We start from the raw sequence: 20,834 nt of genomic DNA, 5'->3' as shown, positions 1-20,834 counted from the left end.
GTTTGGGAATTCAAGAGCAGGGAGATGGGACTGGGAGGATGTTTGGAGCACACCCTCATAAAAATAGGAGGAAGGGGTATGGGATAAGGGGTTTTGAGGGAGAAGGGGAGAGGAAATAACATTGAAAGGTAAATATGTAAAATATCCAACAAAAAAACAGATAAAGGGTCTAAAAAAAGAGAGAGAGAATTTACTTATTTCAAATTAATTTCAAAAGTTTCTAGGAGATGCTAATTGGCTAAGATCTTACTTTTAGCTCTCCACAAAAGAATTTAAGTCTCTGTTTAATATTCTCAAGAGAGATGTAAAGCCTAATTTCCCTCAACAATTAATTGACAAAAGAGAAGTAATCTCACAAAAAGTAGAAGAAGCTATTACTAATCGATATATTATATAGTCTGATTAGTCGTCAGCTGTGCTATAACAGTCCTTTCATAAAAGAGATTATTAATATAGAGTTATATTTCTTTAAATAGTGTCTTAATGACTCTCTGAGTGTGGAAGGAGTGACTGTTGGCACTTCTGCCCTGATTTTACAAGAACTCTGAAAAATTGACTTTAAAAACAAAAGAGGGGGAATGGTACCCCCCCCAGAAGGAGTCCCCCTGAAATACTCTCCATCATGTGCTGTTCACTTTTAACTCTCTAAAACTGAAAGCTCATGGCAAATCTGCTGCTGACTGCCTCTAGCGTCACCGAGATCAATAAAAACTATGCCACAGATATGGAGAAAGACCCTCTTACCCTTAAAGGGAATGACCCAGACCCAGTTCCCTTATGGGGCCGAGGATTGATATGCCTGTTTGATACCACAGAAAGCACAGCTAACCGGCTACCGAAAAGATTAATGAAATAAATAGATACCCCCACATAGCCAGGCCCAACCATAAATAAGATGAATAACAATTTACATCCAGGGAAGAGAAATCTCCCTGAGAATTCTCTTCTTTTTCCTTTCTAGGTAAAAATGAATCACCCACGATGTCCACTGTTACAAGTTCTAATCCAGATGCTGGCCTCCAAACTTATACTACTTAGACCTTTGAAGGGCCATTGACAAGAACATCAAACAGCTAGAGACTGACATCACTAATCTGAAGAAATCCCTCGTTTCGCTGTCTGAAGAGACCTCCAAAAATCACAAAGATCCTTATTGGACTTGATTTACTCTATTACAATAGAAAAGGCTGTGTACAGCCCTTAAAGAAGAATGTTGCCTTTACATAGACAAGACAGGGAGGGTTAAGAGAGCATGAAATAGTTCAGAGAAGGCCCTGAGAAAAATCAGAGAGAGAAAGAGAAAGATGAGTGCGGGTACAAGAATTGGTTTTCAGCCTCTCCATGGTTGTCAGCCCTACTTCCTCCCATCTTGGGACCATTATTTGGGTTATTTTTGCTTATTTCTTCTGGTCCCTGGGTCTCAAATATGCTGACTAACTCTGTGAAACAACAGATAAATAATTTGGTAGCAAATCCTATTCAGATACATTATCATAAGTTAGCTCTGGAGGACCACGAGACTCAAGATGAGGTTGTTACTTTATACAGGGTGCTCCCATAACCCATCTCCACCCAACCTAAAAGAGGGGACTTCCGCCCCTAGACCAAGCAGAGCGAGGCCACTCAGAACCCCCTCTGACTGGTGATCTGAATTCTTGCTTAGGCTTCGAGGCTAAGCACTGCAAGGGAATATAAATAAAATTCAAAAATATCTCTCTGGGTTCCCTGAGGGACAAGCCTGACTGCATAGGGGTTGATGTCAAAAGTATCCCCTCTCCAGGAAAAAGACATCGGGATGGGTATGGCCCTCATGCCTCACTGGACAACGACAGGGGGACTGGAGCCATTACAAGGTCCCCTTCAATTACTGGAGGTCAGGCCTCTATCCCCACCTTCACAAGATTAGAATCACCACAGCCCTTCTATACTTAGAGAAGGGAGGAGATGTCAGGGGCAGCCCTGCTTACACACTGAAGGCCTAAAATCAGCCATAGGCCTAAAATCAGCAATAGGCCTGTCATACATGTATACTAACACCAAGTCTTGGGTGTCTGTGGAAAAACATTAAGACAGATGGCTACAAGCTATTGTAAACAGGTAGCTTTTGTGGAAATTTACCAGCCTGAGTAGTCATAGACCTTGTAAATAGGTAGCCTTGGCAGACAATACCAACTTAGATAAGGACAAGTGAATCATAAGCAGAGTCATAGTGATCTGTCCCCTGAACCTTCACCCAGCCAATATCCTGTTCTGAAAGATATCTGTATCCCCCCTGAACACCCACACTCCAGTGTCATCCCCTTCCCCACATCCTACCTTTCTGTGTTTATAACCCCTGCATAAGTAAATTACGATTTGAAAAGAATAAATAAATTATTTAAAAAAATTTAAGGTTGTTTTGTTTGTCTATTGTTTGATATATGGTACATAAGTAACTTATTTAAGATATGATGGAAAGTTCTAGTTTTATGGTTCTCATAATTATTTTATTGCATATAGATTGTTAATGTTAGAAAAAAAGATTATTTTTTTAAACAGAAGGGGGGATGTGAAGCAGAAATTACTGGTTTCTTTGGAAACTCAGTTGTATCATGTGATATTTTTCTAGAAGCTGTATTATGAGAGGATGTTGGCTGAAGTAGACACATAAGAGGACATGTGATGTTTTGCTGGAACAGATGCTTGAAAGGCCATATGATTTTTGGAATGGAACCCCATAAACAGAGGTTGCTCTTGCATTCCAATGCTACTTGTCTTTACTGGTCTTCACTGGTCTTTATTTCATAGAGAAATGTCCCAAAGAACTTCTCTTCATATTTTGGCTGATTCTGGCTGCTTTCACTGTCTCCTGTTTACACCGTAGAGCCTAGTATTTTCTGCTGGATCGAGCCACTGCTACTGATTTGTGTTTAGTGTTTGCTACTGGACTGGACTGCCATTACTGATTTGTGTTTGGTGTTTGCTATTGTACTATACTTCTGGTATCCTGACAACAAAGAGTGAAATCGTCCAAAAGAACGACTTCTAAACAGGTGCACAAACTCCTTTCCCTATTAACCCTTCTTTCTCCCTAACTGCTATTCAGTGGGTTAGACTGGAGGTTGAGGCATTCAAGAACCCTAAATAAAGTAGGATTAGAAAAATCTAAGCCTACAGAAAGATGAGAAGGAGGGAATGGGAGAAGAGGGAGGGGAAGATGTGATCAGGATGTAAAGTAAATAAAAATAATAATAAAGTTAGGTTCATCCAGCTAAAACAAAGATTGGTCTGTAGACACGCCTGTGGGGCATTTTCTTGATTAATGATTGATGTGGGAGCGTCCAGACCATTTTGGGTAGTGCTACTCCAGGATAGGCAGATCCTGGGGTATATAAGAAAAAATACTAAGAAAGCAAGAAAGAGCAAGACAGTAAGTAGCACTCATCCATAACCTCTTTATCAGTTCCTGACTCTGGGTTCTTGCATTGAGTTCCTGCCCTGATTCCCCTTGATAGTGAACTACAAATTGTAAGATTAAATAAATCCTTTCATCTTCAAGTTACTTTTGGTCATGGTGCTTTGTTAGAACAACAGAAACTCTAAAACAGAAGACCAACTATTTTGAGATTATTTCTTAGTCACTTTTATTTTTTCTTTTGGGAACTCTGTTCCGATTCATAGCCTCATGCACCTTTAAAACTTGGGTTCTTCATTTTCTTGACTGTTCTTTGAATTCTTTATACATTCTGGATATTAATCATCTGTCAAATGTATATCTGGTAAAAATCCTCTCCCATTCTTATGTTTCCTTTACACTTGATTGATTGTTTCTTTAGCTGTGTAGAAGCATTTTAGTTTTATGAGGTCCCACTTGTTAATAGTTGGCCTTAATTCCTGGGCAAATGGAGTCTTATTCAGAATGTCCTTCCTGCACCTATGTCATATAGGGTCCTGCCTATGTTTTCATCTAGCAGTTTCAGTGTTTCAGTTTTCACATTGAGGTTTTTGATCCATTTGGAATTTGTTTTTTGACAAGATGACAGATATATGGGTCTAGGGAAATAGTAAGGTGAAAGTGATTTTAATGGGATAAAATGGAGGGAAGATTTAATTGTGGAGTGGGCATCAAAATGGAGAGGGTAAATCAACAGGGATGTCTGAAACATCAGTTGGTTATCCAATACCAAAAGATCAGCCCTGAAAATATACATACAAATAGCATTGTATAGAGAAGGCTCTATTTAATAATATATGTGAATATACATATATGAATGCAACACTTACTAATGAGAAAAGAGGTCATGAGTTTGAAAGAAGGACTGCAAGGGTATAAGGATTGGGGGTGGGTGGGTGGAAGGAGGAAACGGAAGGCAGAAATGATGTGAAAAATAAAAGAAAAACAACTTTAAAGGCCATAAGAAATCATACTGTAACTTATTCGCCTAGAGTAATATATAGCACCTATAAATATATGTGAATACATAATAATATATAGTTTAAATGAAATTATCCTATTTGAGATAACAATGTTCTTTCCAGGAGACATTGATTAACAGAAACTCCAATACCAGCCATGAGAAACCCCCTTTGGAGTTGTTAGTCATGGGAATCCAAGAGACTCCCAACACAATATAGTCTATTACTGTTGGCCTTAGTTGCCACCCAAAGGTTGAAGTTAGTTCTCATTGCTGAAGACACCATGTACTTCAGATATGAGAGGGTGACATACAAGTTTTCAAGAGAGGGAATCAATAATTTTATCATGCTGTCACATTCATGAAATGTAAGGATGACCAGGATGGCACAATTGCCTTATGGGTGCAACAGTAGCACTTATATCTTAGATGTAACCAACAGCTTTCTAATTATATTTAAGGCTTGCTCAACAGGAGGGAAATCATGCTTGGCACTAGAAATCCATACCCCTTCACCAACATAATTCCTAATTGCTTTCTAAATATTTATCCTTATACCCACAGGTAAGTGCAGCTCTCACCTTACCACAAAACAAAACCAAAATGAAATAAAATTACTCTTTTCAATAGATAGAAACTATTATAGAAAAGTACAACCAGTCAAAATGCAGAAAAAATGATCATGGGGTACCCATTCCCAGTTGATATATCCACAATACAACTCCCACACCTAATGTTCAGGGAACATTGCAGAAGAGGGGAGAGGAGGCCAAAAAAAATTTAAGAGCCAGAGGACCAAGAAATCTTCTATGACATTGTATCTCTTAGAAACCACAGAAAAGCTTTACCCATGATACAATATGGCTTCCTAAATAAGACCTGAAGAAGTAAAACATTAAACATGTTAACATGGAAGAGGGAAACCTCATGGGGCCCTAACCCTAAACAAAGAAGTATAGTCAATAAAGAACGTTGAGAGCAGGTAAAATAGTTTTCTTCAGAGATGAATTACTTAATTGGTTTATCTAATACTAAGTGGTTGGCTAGTCCCAGAATCATATACGTATAAATAATACTGAACAGCTGAGCAGATTGTAGTTATATATCCAGGCACATGCGCGTGGGTGCGTACATGTGTGTGTGTGTGTGTGTGTGTGTGTGTGTGTGTTATATTATGGCTTCCTTGTAGAAGAGGAGACAGAAAGAGTGTAAGAGCCAGAGGATACAGAGGACATCAAGGCAATAAAACCTTCTAAATCAATAAGATTTGAGCACATATGAACTCAAGCAGCACTCACAGAGCCTACATGTGTCTGTACCTGATGAGGAACTAAGGCTGAAAAGAAAAGTAAACATATGCACTCATGCCTAACCCTCAAGCAATCTCTAGTTGGTAACTACTTGCTAATAAATTAGGTTTTTCCCCCTAAGGGTATCTCACTGGGGAAACAAACTACTCTTTTTCTTTTTAAATTATTTTATTTATTTATATTCAAGCCATTGCCTCCCCTACTTGTCCCCCCCACACACACACAGTTCCTCCTCCCATTCCTTCTCTCTCTTGCCTCCAAGAGGGTGCTCCCCCTCTGCCATTCCCCTTCCCTGGGCCTCAAATCTCTCAAGGATTAGGCACATTTTCTCCCACTGAGGCCAGACAAGGCAGTCCTCTGCTATATATGTGCTGGAGGCCTTGGAGACACAAACTACTCTTAAGCATAAGGTAACATTCCCAGGAGTAGATGGCCAACAAAAAATGAACTCTTTGCAGGTTCTTTGTCTTATAATGTCACATCAAGGTTTTTGCTTTTTACAAAGTTTATTTTACTTAATTTTTATATATTGTTTCTTCTTTTTACGCTACAGGTCCTTTGAGTATATATTATGGTTTCTAGTTTAGTGTGTTTATAGGACTCCTGAGTGTGTGAACCAGTGGGTCTCTGCATCTATATCCATTTTCTGTGTCTTTTCTTTGGCTCTTTTGCTTTCGTTTATTTTGTCCTATTCTGATGTGTTAGATCTGGATAGGAGGGGTGGTAGGGAGGAACTGGGAAGAGTAGAGGAAGAGAAACCATAATAAGGATATATATTGTATGAGAAAAATGTATTTTCTATAAAAGGAAAACAAAAAACTAATTTAGATATATCACTCCTCTGATATATCACTATGTATAACTATACCCAAAGAAACTAAGTGTACCACAAAGACAGTTGCAGCTCTGTGTTTATTGCCACAAAATCCACAGCAGCTGAGTTATAAAATATTCCTAACAACCTACCAATAGAGCAGAAAGAAAGTCTCGCTGTCTGTCAGTCTGTTTGTCTGTCCATCTGTTGCCCCTCCTCTTTCACACACACATACACAGATACACACAACACACTCTAACACATTTACACCCAACACATTTACACCCAAATATGTTTTTAGCTTTTAAGAAGAATGAAAATATGTCACTTGTTGAAAAATGACTGGAAATAGAGATCAAAGTGTTATGCAAAGTAAGTCAGTGCCATAAAACAAGTATTACATGTTTTATTGAACATGATGTAGATAAGGGCTAAAAAAACCCCATGAAACTGAAAGGGGGACGACTAGGGATAATAAAACAGAAAGGGAGGAGTATAGATAGGTAAGATCAATAGTAGGGTTGGATATGTTTAAAGTACATTATAAAAATATATGGAACTATCATAATGAGAAATAATAATTTTTGAAAGGAATTAACTGTAGATTTTTTTAAAAGCTTAGCTATAAAAGTGTAGGTAGCACTAAAGTTAACCAGATGGCAAAAGGCAAGCTCAAGAACATAAGCAACAGAAACCAAAGTTACCTGGCATAATCAGAACCCAGTTCTCCCACCATAGCAAGTCCTGGACACCCCACCACACCGGAAAAGCAGGATTCAGAATTAAAATCACTTCTCATGATGATGATAGAGGACTTTAAGAGGGATATAAATAACTCTGTTAAAGAAATGCAGGAGAACACAGGTAACAAGTAGAAGCGCTTAAAGAGGAAACAAATAAATCCCTTATTTAAAGAAATACAGGAAAATACAATCAAACAGGTGAAGGAAATGAACAAAACCATCCAGGATCTAAAATGGAAGGAGAAACAAAGAAATCACAAAGGGAGACAACCTTGGAGATAGAAAACCTAGGAAAGAAATCAGGAGTCATAGATTCAAGCATCACCAGCAGATTACAAGAGATAGAAGAGAGAAGCTCAGGTAAAGAAGATACCATGGAAAACATTGACACAACTGTCAAAGAAAATGCAAAATGCAAAAAGTTCCTAACCCAAAACATCCAGGAAATCCAGGACCAAGAGAAGACCAAACCTAAGGATAATAAGTATAGATGAGAGTGAAGATTCTCAACTTAAAGGGCAAGGAAACATCTTCAACAAAATTATAGAGGAAAACTTCTCTAACCTAAAGAACGAGATGCCCATGAACATACAAGAAGCCTACAGAATTACAAATAGACTAGACCAGAAAAGAAATTCCTCCCGTCACATAATAAACAAAACATCAAATGTACAAAACAAAGAAAAATATTAAAAGCAGTAAGGGAAAAAGGTCAAGTAACATATAAAGGCAGACCTATAAGAATTATACCAGACTTCTCACCAGAGACTATAAAAGCGGGAAGATCCTGGACATATATCATACAGATCCTAAGAGAACACAAATGCCAGCCCAAACTATTATACCCAGCAAAACTCAAAATTACCATAGATGGAGAAAACAAGATATTCCATGACAAAACCAAATTTACACAATATCTTCCCACAAATCCAGCACTTCAAAGGATAACTGATGGAAAACGCCAACACAAGGAGGGAAACTACAACCCAGAAAAAGCAACAAAGTAATCTTCCAACAACCCCCAAAACAAGATAGCTACACAAACATAATTCCACCTTTACTAACAAAAATAACAGGAAGCAACAATCATTTTTCCTTAATATCACATAACATCAATGGACTCAATTCCCCAATAAAAAGACATAGACTATCAGAGTGTATACATAAACAGAACCCAGAATTTTGCTTCATACAGAAAACGCACCTGAGTGACAAACACAGACACTACCTCAGAGTAAAAGGATGGAAAACAATTTTCCAAGCAAATGGTCCCAAGAAGCAAGCTGGAATAGCCATTCTAATATCAAATAAAATCGACTTTCAACCAAAAGTAATCAAAAAAGATAAGGAAGGACACTTCATACTCATCAAAGGAAAAATCTACCAAGGTGAACTCTCAATTCTGAACATCTATGCTCCAAATGCAAGGGCTCACATATACATAAAAGAAACTTTACTAAAGCTCAAAGCACACATTGCACCTCACACAATAATAGTGGGGAATTTCACCAACCCACTCTCAGCAATGGACAGATCATGGAAAAAGAAACTAAAGAGATACAATGAAATTAACAGAAGCTATAAACCAAAAGGATTTAACAGATATCTATAAAACATTTCATCCTAAAACAAAAAAATATACCTTTTTCTCAGCACCTCATGGTACCTTCTCCAAAACAGACCATATAGTTGGTCACAAAACAGGCCTCAACAGATACAAAAAGACTGAAATAATCCTTTACATCCTATCAGATGCAAGGCTGTTTTTCAATAATGACAAAAACAATGGAAAGCCCACATACACAAGGAAACTGAAGAACGCCCTACTCAATGATGACTTGGTCACGGAAGAAATAAAGAAATTAAAGACTTTTTAATTTAACGAAAATGAGGACACATCACACCAAAAATTGTGGGATTCCATGAAAGCAGTGCTAAGAGAAAAACTCATAGCTCTAAGTGCATACAAAAAGAAACTGGAGAGAGCATACACTAGCAACTTGACAGAACACCTGAAAGCTCTAAAATAAAAAGAAGCAAATATAACCAAGAGGAGTAGACAGCAGGAAATAAACTGAGGGCTGAAATCAACCAAGTAGAAACAAAAAGAACTATACGAAATATGAACAAAACCAGGAGCTGGTTCTTCGAGAAAATCAACAAGATAGATAAACCCTTGGCCAGACTAACCAGGGGGCAGAGAGACAGTATTCAAATTAATAAAATCACAATTGAAAAGGGAGACATAACAAGAGAAACTGAGGAAATTAAAAAAATCATCAGATCCTACTACAAAAGCATATACTCAACAAAACTGGAAAATCTGGATGAAATGAACAATTTTCTAGACAGATACCAGGTACCAAACTTAAATCAGGAGCAGATAAACCATCTAAACAGTCCCATAACCCCTAAAGAAATAGAAGCACACATTAAAAGTCTTCCCACCAAAAAAGACCAGGACCAGTGCAGAATTCTATCAGACCTTCAAGGAAGACCTAAGACCATATCTCTTCAAACTATTCAACAAAATAGAAACAGAAGGAACACTACCCAATTCATTCTATGAAGGTGTAACTACGCTCATACCTAAATCTCACAAAGACCCAACAAAGTAAGAGAACTTCAAACCAATCTCCCTTATGAATATCAATGAAAAAATACACAATAAAATTCTCATAAACCAAATCCAAAAACACATCAACACAATCATCCATCATGATCAACTAGGCTTTATCCCAGGAATGCAGGGATGGTTCAATACTCAGAAATCCATCAATGTAATCCACTATATAAACAAACTCAAAAAAAAAACCCACCTGATCATCTTACTAGATGCTGAGAAAGCATTTGACAAAATTCAACATCCCTTCATGGTAAAACTCTTGGAAAGATCAGGAATTAAAGACACATACCTAAACATAGTAAAAGCAATATACAGCAAGCCAGTAGCCAACATCAAACTAAATGGAGAGAAACTTGAAGTAATCGCACTAAGATCAGGTACCAGACAAGGCTGCCCACTCTCTCCCTACCTATTTAATATAGTACTGGAAGTCCTAGCTAGAGCAATTAGACAACAAACGGAAGTCAAAGGAGTATGAATAGGAAAGGAAGAAGTCAAAATCTCACTATTTGCAGATGATATGATAGTATACTTAAGTGACCCCAAAACTTCCACCAGAGAACTCCTAAACCTGATAAACAACTTCAGCAAAGTGTCTGGTTACAAAATCAACTCAAACAAATCAGTAGCCTTTCTCTACTCCAAGGATAAATAGGCTGAGAAAGAAATTAAGGAAATCACACCTATCACAATAGTCACAAATAATATAAAATACCTTGGTGTGAATCTAAGCAAGCAACAAGAACTTCAAGTCCCTGAAGAAAGAAACTGAAAAAGATCTCAGAAGGTTGAAATATTTCCCCTGTTCACTAATTGGCAGCATTAATATAGTAAAAATGGCCATCTTGCCAAAAGCAATCTACAGATTCAAGGCAATCCCCATCAAAATTCCAAATCAATTCTTCATAGAGATAGAAAGAGCAATTTGCAAACTTATTTGGAATAACAAAAAGAAAAAAAACAGGATAGCAAAAACTATTCTCAACAATAAAAGAACTTCTGGGGGAATCACCATCCCTGACCTCAAGCTGTACTACAGAGCAATAGTGATAAAAACTACCTGGTATTGGTACAGAGACAGGCAGGAAGATCAATGGAGTAGAATTGAAGACACAGAAATGAACCCACATGCCTATAGTCACTTGATCTTTGACAAAGGAGCTAAAACTGTCCAGTGGGAAAAGGACAGCTTTTTCAACAAATGGTGCTGGTTCACCTGGAGGTCAGCATGTAGAAGAATGCAAATTGATCCATTCTTATCTCCTTGTACAAAGCTTAAGTCCAAGTGGATAAAGGACCTCCACATAAAACCAGATACACTGAAACTAATAGAAGAGGTGGGGAAGACCTTGGAATACCTAGGCACAGGGGAAAAAATTCCTGAACAGAACAGCAATGGCTTATGCTCTAAGATCAAGAATTGACAAATGGGACGTTATAAAATTGCAAAGCTTCTGTAAGGCAAAGGACATTGTCAATAGGTCAAAATGGCAACCAACAGTTTGGGAAAAGATCTTTACCAATTCCATATCAGATAGAGGGCTAATAGCCAATATATGCAAAGTACTCAAAAAAACTAGACTCCAGACAACCAAATAACTCTATCAAAAATAGGATACAGAGCTAAACAAAGAATTCTCAACTGAGGAAACTCAAATGGCCGAGAAGCACCTAAAGAAATGTTCAATATCCTTAGTCATCAGGGAAATGCAAATCAAAACAACCCTGAGATTCCACCTCACACCAGTCAGAATGGCTAAGATTAAAAACTCAGGTGATAGTAGATGCTGGCGAGGGTGTGGAGAAAGAGGAACACTCCTCCATTGTTGGTGGGATTGCAAGCAGGTACAACCACTCTGGAAATCAGTCTGGTGTTTCCTCAGAAAATTGGACATAGCATTACCTGAGGACCCAGCTATACCACTCCTGGGCATATACCCAGAAGATGCTCTAACATATACAAGGACACATGCTCCACAAGTTCATAGCAGCCTTATTTATAATAGCTAGAAGCTGGAAAGAAGCCAGATGTCCTTCAAGAGAGGAATGGATACAGAAATTGTGGTACATTTACACAATGGAATATTATTCAGCTATTAAAAACAATGAATTCGAGAAATTCTTAGGTAAATGGATGGAACTAGAAAATATCATCCTGTGTGAGGTAATCCAATCACAAAAGAATTCACATAGTGTGGACTCACTGATAATTGGTTATTAGCCCCAAAGCTCGCAATATCCAAGATACAAGACACAGACCACATGAAGCTCATGAACAAGGAAGACCAAAGTGTGGGTGCTTTGGCCCTTCTTAGAAGGAGTAACAAAATACTCATGGGAGCAAATATGGAGACAAAGTGTGGGAGAGAAACTGAAGGAGGAGGTGTCCAGAGACTGCTCCACCTGGGTATCCATCCCATGTGCAGTCACCAAAGGTAGACATTGATGTGAATGCCAGGAAGTAAATGCTGACAGGAGCCTGACATAGCTGTCTCCTTAGAGGTCTGCCAGAGTCTGACATATTCAGAGGCGGATGTTCACAGCTAACCATTGAACTGATCATGGGGTTCCCAATGGAGGAGTGAGAGAGAAGACTAAAGGAGCTCAAGGGGTTTGTGGCCCCATGGGGAAAGCAACAATACCAACCAACCAGAGCTCCCAGGGTCTAAACCACTAGCCTGGGAGCACATAGGGAGGGACCCATGGCTCCAGCTGTATATGTAGGGGAGGATGACAGTGTCAGGCATAGGTAGGTGAGGGAGTCCTTGGTCCAGTGAAGGCTTCATGCCCCAGTGTGGGAGAAAACATGGGTGGGGAGTTGGGAATGGGAAGGTGAGTGGGGGCATATCCTCATAGAAGCAGGAGGAGGGGGTCGGATAGGGGGTTCCTGGGTTGGTGGGAAATGGTATTACATCTGAAATGTAAATAAAATTTCTGGTCAGGTACTCACCTGTTCATAAATTTATCCATTTTTCTGTTGAGTTTCTCAACTTTCTCATTAACTTATTGGAGTTCTGTGTATTTTTAGAATTTCATTTACTTCATACTAGCATCTCTCTCTTTTTTAATTCTTTTTTTATAATTTATTTATTTTTTCAATCATAATTCATTCACACAGGGGTTATAAACACAGAAAGACAGGATGTGGGGAAGGGGATGACACTGGAGTGTGGGTGTTCAGGGGGAATACAGATATCTTTCAGAACAGGATATTGGCTGGGTGAAGGTTCAGGGGACAGATCACTATGACTCTGCTTATGATTCACTTGTCCTTATCTAAGTTGGTATTGTCTGCCAAGGCTACCTATTTACAAGGTCTATGACTACTCAGGCTGGTAAATTTCCACAAAAGCTGCCTGTTGACATTAGCTTATAGCCATCTGTTTCAATGTTTTTCCACAGAGACCCAAGACTTGGTGTTAGTATACATGTATGACAGGCCTATTGCTGATTTTAGGCTTATGGCTGATTTTAGGCCTTCAGTGGGTAAGCAGGGCTGCCCTTGACATCTCCTCCCTTCTCTAAGTACAGAAGGGCTGTGTTGATTCTAATCTTGTGAAGGCGGGGATAGAGGCCTGACCTCCAGTAATTGAAGGGGACCTTGTAATGGCTCCAGTCCCCTGTCATTGTTCAGTGAGGCATGAGGGCCATACCCATCCTGATGTCTTTTTCCTGGAGAGGGGATACTTTTGACATCAACCCCTATGCAGTCATACTAGCATCTCTTATTCTCTTTTGTTGAGAAGAATATCTTTTATATATGGCAAAATGTTTTAATTTAGAATAATTTGCATTTACAGAAAAGTTGTAAAGAAATTACAGAGTAATCTTATTAGTTCCTCTAAGCTCTTGCTAGTTGCTAACCTCCACATAAGTTGACACATTAGTCAAAAAAGCAAGGCAGTTATATGGTTTAACAGTATTAACTAGACCACAGACATTCTGATTTCTCCAGTTCTTACATGTGTTTCTTTGGATTGTTCTAATACACAGTTCAGGACAATATATTACATTCAGCTGCCACATCTCCTTAGTCTCTTTTATCTAAGGCAGTTTCTCAGTGTGTGTTCATGTGTTTAATAATCTTTGGAGTTTTAAAGAATATTGGCCAAACATTCTGTAGAATGTTGTCTAATTTGGTCTTATCTGAGGTATTCTAACGGCCACATTGGGCTCAGGAATTTTCTAAAAAAAAAAAAAGACCTTAGAAGCATTGTGTCTCACTCATCAGATAACATCAAAGGGTATGTAATATAAAGAAAATTTATCAGTGATGATGGTGTTCTCATCTTATATGATACATCCGAGGCTTTTCTATAATGGAGTTATCTATCTATCTATCTATCTATCTATCTATCTATATTTATTTATTTATTTGGTTTTTTGAGACAGGGTTTCTCTGTGTAGACCTGGCTGTTCTGGAACTCACTCTGCAGACCAGGGTGGCCTTGAACTCAGGGATCCACCTGCTTCTGCCTCCCAAGTGCTGAGATTAAAGGCATATGCCACCACTGCTTGGCCAAATGGGATTAATTTTTATTTTTTTGTATGATTTATTTGTATTGAACATGAATCATAAGATTCTGTCCAAAGTTAAGAGAAGGTGAATCAAATTTTACTTTCCAGACATATATTATTTGGAACTCTCTAAGGAAGAAGACAATTTTAACTTCATTGTAATAAAAGGTGCCAACTTTTAACCTTTTGGCTTGGGTCTTTTCACCCATATTTTTTCTATATTCACACCATCATTTCTTAATCTTTAGGTTTTTAATCTACTTGTATTTTTTAGCTTGACATTATTTATGAAGTAAGGTCTGAGTTACAATGATGTCCACATAGTTTGCTTTTATTTTAAAGCATTTAAAATTTTTTTAAAGGTTTGTTTATTTATTTTATGTATGTGAGTATACTGCCACTGTCTTTGGACACACCAGAAGAGGCCAACAGATCCCATTACAGATGGTTGTGAGCCACCATGTGGTTGCTGGGAATTGAACTCAGGACCTGTGGAAGAGCAATCAGTGCTCTTAACCACTGAGCCATCTCTACAGCCTTATAGTTTGTTTTTAAAATTTGTTTCTTAAACTGTTTCACTTTTTGATTTAGCTGGTTTGTCATGTCAGTTGTGGTGGCTAGTTCTTGTCAACTTGACTCAAACCTAGGCATATCTGGAGAGGCAGAATCTTAACGAAGAAAACACCATCAGGGGATGTCTGTGGGCATGTGGGTTTATGAGGGAGGGCCTGGAGCACTGTGGGAGGTCCTATCTTCAAGCAGGTAGGCATGGGTTGTATAAGAAGTTTGAGGAAGCCATAAGGAGCAAGCCACTAAGCATCATTCTTCCATGATCTCTTCTTCAATTCTGCCTTAAGCTCCTGTTCTAGTTTCCCTTGATGATAAATATGGATGCATTGGCTGAAATAAAACTTCTCATCCTCAAGTTGTTACTGGACATAGTGGTCATTACAGCAACAGAAATCCAGGCATGACATTCATTATCACATATGTTCAATTTCCAGCTTGGAACTTTCTGAATTTTATTTTGTTCTGTTGGACTCTTGGAATAGTTGCATAAGTATAACAGAACTAGAGCATGGGGTTCACATTATGTCTTGTAGGTGTTAGAGAGAGTTCATTGTGTTAAATGTTGGCCTCCCTTGAAAAACATATACACATCCAAGTACTTGGCGCTTGTAAATGTCATCTTACACAGAAAAGAGTCTTTATAGATGTAATTAAACAAAGAGTCTTATCCTGGATTAACTGGGTGTGTCCTAACTATAATGACAAGGGCCTTTACAAAAGAGAAGAGGAGAAAACATGGACATACAGAAGAAGTCATGTGAAGATGGAGGCTGAGACTAGAGGGATGTAGCCACACGCTAAGGAAAGCTAAGAAATATCAACAATCCACAGACCCTGGAACAGTCAGGGCATGGATTTCCCACAGTGCTTCCTGAGGGACTGTGGCCCTGCCAACATCTTGACTTTGGATGTAAAGTTTGCAGAACTGTGAGAGCATAAAAGCCTGTTGTTTTAGGCCATCTTGTTGAGACAATTTGTTATAGTAGCTCTAAATCCATTTTAGTAGATGAATGTTCCTGCTCTTTTTTTTCTTCAAAATAATTCAATACTAATGGTGTTTGTTTTCTCTTCTTATTTTAGAGTTAGTTTGATGAGATGTTAAAAATTCTGCTGAAATTTTGCTTGTAATACCATTAAATTTATGTTAATTTGCTGGAGAATTTATCTGCACAATACTAAATTACCCACAAGTATTGGGTTTTTATCCATCATTTGTAATTTATGGCTTAATGGGTTTTAAGATTTTCTTTATGAAATTAGCCTTCATTGTTTGTTATTTGAAAACACTGACAGTTTTGATTTTTCTCTTGCAACCTCCATTTACCATTGGCCAAAACAAGAACTATGAAAAGCAGTTTCAGAAATAGTGAACATCTTTGCCATATTTCTGTTGTAAGGGAATTCATTAAAATGTTTCTTTTGAGCCTTTTCAAAAAAAGGATATAAGAAGAATACACACACAAAGAAAAAAGAATATAAAGTCTAGACAAATACACAAAAGTAGATAATTAATAAAGCTGAATGATAGGAAGTCAGCAGGTGTGGGAAGGCTAAAGATAGAGGAAAAGCTACAGTTAAAGAAAGGATGACACCTAAAGCAAAGGTGGCTTTAGAAAGGTTAGACATGTAACAATGAAGATGATAGTGGTGATTACAATAACTAAAGTGAATTACAACTAATCTTTACTGAATACTTAGTGTTGAGTATAATGTAAAGTGCTTTAAATTTATCACATAATTTAATTTCTTATCAATATTGATGGGTCGATTGTATTACTAATCTCATTTTGCAGATGAAGATATGGAAGCTTGGGGATTTTAACTTACATGCTCAACATCAAAAAGCTAATAATATATGTTCAGACTGGGTTGCAGATCAAGGTCTAGTTGATGTCACAGCCTTAACTCTTCACTAATAACTCTATGCTACAAAACTACTCAGTCTTTATAATTGCCTAGAAAAGGTAAAATGTAAACATAGTTGTTTATATCTGGTCATCATATGTGAACATATGTGCATGCCATGGCACATGTATGGAAGCCAGAGGAAAATTGTGGGGATCGGTTCTCCCATTCCACCATGTGGATGTTCCAGGGACTAAACTCAGGTCATCAGGTTTGGTGACAAGTATCCTAACCAGATGAATTATCTCATTGGCCCAAAATATTCTTAACATACAAACTCTTCAAATAAACTAAATAAATTACTGTTATCAATGTAACAGTAATCAGCTAGGTATCACCCTCTCCTACTATCTTTTTAAAAACATATGTACATATACAATCAATTTACTAATATTGTTTCAGGCTCATAATCTGTATGCAGAAACAAGATAAACAACCACAAAGTAACAAATATAGAGGCCTTTAATAAGTAGCAAATAGTAAGGAATTTAATATAGTATATGAGCTACTGATTTACTACGAAAAAAGTTATTTTTCAGCCATTTCTTCTCTCCAATTTCTTGTAAGTATAATATAGAGTCTTTTTAATATCAGTCTAATAATAGCAGTGTTTATAGGATGGACCCTTTTGCTATAATACAGTATCTAAAATGCAAGAAAATATAAATTTTTAAAAGATAAATTCTTACTATATAGCCAAGGCTGTCTCTGAACACAGTAAAATCCATCTACTTCTACCTCCCTGAGTACTAGAATTAAAGGCCTATGCCACCATGCCTGGCCTTGCCAAAATGTATTTTCTAAAGCTCATAGTTATCTGTTTTGGTGAATTGTAATTACTTTGAGAAAATATTTTAGTCATGTGGCTTGTAAAACTCAGGTAAGGTGATTTAGGATTTTTCAAGGTGGGTTCTAGTTCTAGGAAAAAGCAGCTAGGGCTACAGTATAAGCCAGTGTCTGTCTTTTTTCATATATACTACATATACATGTGTTATATTTTTGATACAAACTTTATTCCTAAAAGTTTAACGAAGACTGAACTAGAATATTTCAAAATGACTACGTTTCCAGGGGAAGACAGAGACACACTCATATAAGTCCACAGTATGTAGGTATAATCTTCATTGAAATAGAATAGACAATGATTAAGAAACTACTCAAGACCATCAACAAGAAGGATACTACACTGGAAAATTCTAATATACTCACCCACAGGGCTCTTGAAAGTAGGTAGTGTCAGTATGCCGATCGAGAGCTAGCTTGGTGTATGCAGTGTCATCTCTAGAAAAATCTGAAGTGAAATACCACATCCTTCCATAGATGGTTTCTCTGTCAAATAAAATCAAGAAAAAACTATTACATATTTGTAAATTTATTTCATTCATCATTGTTTCATATATATGCATATATAATAGTTATTGTTACATATTGCTATTTATAAGGTGAAATTGACAGTTAAAATACAAGTCTTGAAAATTCTCTTACCAATTGACATTCTAGGAACATGAATTGAAAACATACATTCTGAAATCTCAAGGATCACTGCATATTGATTATATACTACTTTTATAGTCTCCTCATTCAAAGTCATTCCCTGTATTTACTTTCCTTTTATAGAAACAATGGTGTGGCTGCTTGTAGTAAGGGACAATTTTAATTAATTTATATAACAACTCCTGTCTTTCATTGATATTCAGATTTTCAACAATAGTACTTTTCTAACATATTAGATAATATAATAACCAAGAGTGACAGAAGAGTTTCCATTTTATTCATGTATTATAGAGATGTTTGTCTTCATTTAATCTTTTGAACATAGAAGAATAAAGAAAAGAGAAAATGAGAAGTGAAGAATAGTAATAAAAATAATACTGTATTTAGGTGCAAGAAATCTACGGTATTTAAATCTCTATACTACTCTATATACTCTATATCAGAGTGATCATGGAAAAGTCACTGAGTATATCTTAGCATCATGTGCTTATCAGTGGAATAGAGAATAAAACACATGACTAAAAGGTTGCTGTAAGACCAAAATAAAATTTAGGATGTGAATATTCTAATGAATGCAATATAATATATTCAATAAGGCATTAACAACCAATCTATGATTGAAAGTTAGAAATCTAAGATGGATGATTTTTAGACCCCTTTTTAATTCTTCTCTCATATATCCTCCCTCTCCTCCCCCAATCTCTTTCCTCCACCTCCCCTCTCCCCCAGATCCACCCCACCCCACTCCCACCTCCTCTCAGAAAAGTGTAGGCCTCCCAGGGACATCAACCTGTTTTTTTTTAAATATATAGTACAAATTCAGTCCTCTTTTGAACAGATTACACTACAAGGAAGAACTAATGACAGAAAGAGGAGGGAGAGAGAGCTGGGGAGGAGGAGAGAAACAGAGAAATTATTGTGAGGAATGGAATACTGGAGACTAAACTTGGGTCTATTACATTTGAAACAAGTACTCCACAAGCTAGCTCTTTGTACATCTTTTAATTGGTGCTCATGTTCTAGATATTAGTTATTGTGAATATCAGAAATGTAGTAAATTACCTGATTAAGCTGACCCTTTCTGCCAACTTTTCTGTATGCTCTTCAGTGGGAGGGACATTTTCTACAAATGCAATTCCATACAGCAGAAAGTTCTGCAGAAACGTCTTCAACCCTTCATTTGTTTCTAAAAAACACTGGAAATCAACGGATGGAACTTGGGCTTGCTGGTAGAGTTTAGCATTCCATAATATTCTAGGTTGGATAACCTTTTGTTTCTGCCCTTCATAGCTGTTTTTCACTAGCCAATCCAGATCATATCTAGTCACATGACCATCTGGCCCTTTTAAGGAGAAAAAAAAGGCATTAGAAGAAAATTTAGAAATACTGACAAATATTTAATACTTAAATATATTCATTCTCTTTACAACATTAGTTTAACATTTTAATTATTTGATATTTTCATAGATGCATATGTTTTGGTCAAATCCACCTCCCATTCTGTGTCTTCCAATTCCTCTTGCCCAATACTTTCTACTCACATCTTTTTGTGCTGTTTTAAACCCACTGAGTCTACTTACTATTTTCTGTAAGTGTATGGGCATTGTACCATCTACTGGGGCATGGTTAGCCTCTCAGGGACCATATTTCTAAAGAAAACTGTCTCTCCCTCCCTCAGCTAACCACTCTTCTGGTATGGGTGGGACTTTATGAGTGAGTTTCTCCCTCATCCATCCTGGTACTTTTGGCTGGTTTGATCATGCACAAACAGTGACAACCAACATGATTTCTGCATGCAATGGCCTTGTTGTGTCCACAGGTACTGTTTTGCTGTGGTCCACACCACAGAAAGTCCAAAGGGTTACTGGGTTTGATTTGTTTTAGGAAGCTTCTACAGGAGGAGGTTTCTATATGTTTTCCGAATATATTTAGTGTTGGTTATCCTGCCAAATACTCTCTTTCTAATCTCCTGGGTCACAATGAAGACATCAGAGTAGGGGAGGACTTGTTGGCAAGAAGGGATTTGGCTGAAGTGGGAGGGAGATAAGCAAGGATAACAGGTGGGAGGTAAATATGATCAAATCACATTATATACATTTATGAAATGATCAAAGAATAAAATATTTAAAAAATATCATCATATGCCTATGCCCCCCACCACTGAAGGCATAAAGCAAACAAAGCATTAAATTCTATCTGTCAAAGTTTTGCAATTAATGTGTATAATATTTTAAGAGGGAGAATATGAAAAGATCAACAGAAATGGAGGAACAGAATTTATATTTGTAAATGCTATCTAATTGTCAAAATACAAGCTTGCCTAGTAATATCAAGTATTCTGTAGGCACATCAGCTATCATGATGAGTTAGTTCCCTGACTAGTAGGACCCAGTAACCCTTTGTACTCTCGGTGGTGTGTGTGTGTGTGTGTGTGTGTGTGTGTGTGTGTGTGTGTGTGTG

At 37.3% G+C, this 20,834-nt stretch overlaps 1 protein-coding gene across 2 annotated transcripts in view; it reads right to left on the bottom strand.

Moving 5' to 3' along the window:
* Positions 1 to 20,834, bottom strand: part of Tmlhe (trimethyllysine hydroxylase, epsilon) — a 120,392-nt gene that overhangs the window by 24,126 nt on the left and 75,432 nt on the right. For both annotated transcript variants that reach the window (XM_028785265.1, XM_028785264.1), the window contains 2 exons: positions 19,437 to 19,716; positions 18,090 to 18,209 (listed from right to left, as the gene is read on the bottom strand). In XM_028785265.1, the coding sequence (XP_028641098.1) occupies positions 18,090 to 18,209; positions 19,437 to 19,716 (400 nt within the window). The remainder of the gene's footprint in view (positions 1 to 18,089; positions 18,210 to 19,436; positions 19,717 to 20,834) is intronic.

Source organism: Grammomys surdaster, unplaced genomic scaffold (assembly GCF_004785775.1).
Source record: "Grammomys surdaster isolate TR1022 unplaced genomic scaffold, NIH_TR_1.0 125178, whole genome shotgun sequence".
NCBI lineage: Eukaryota > Metazoa > Chordata > Mammalia > Rodentia > Muridae > Grammomys > Grammomys surdaster.
Note: the sequence above shows the minus strand (reverse complement) of the source record. Positions and strands in the feature narration are given on the sequence as shown.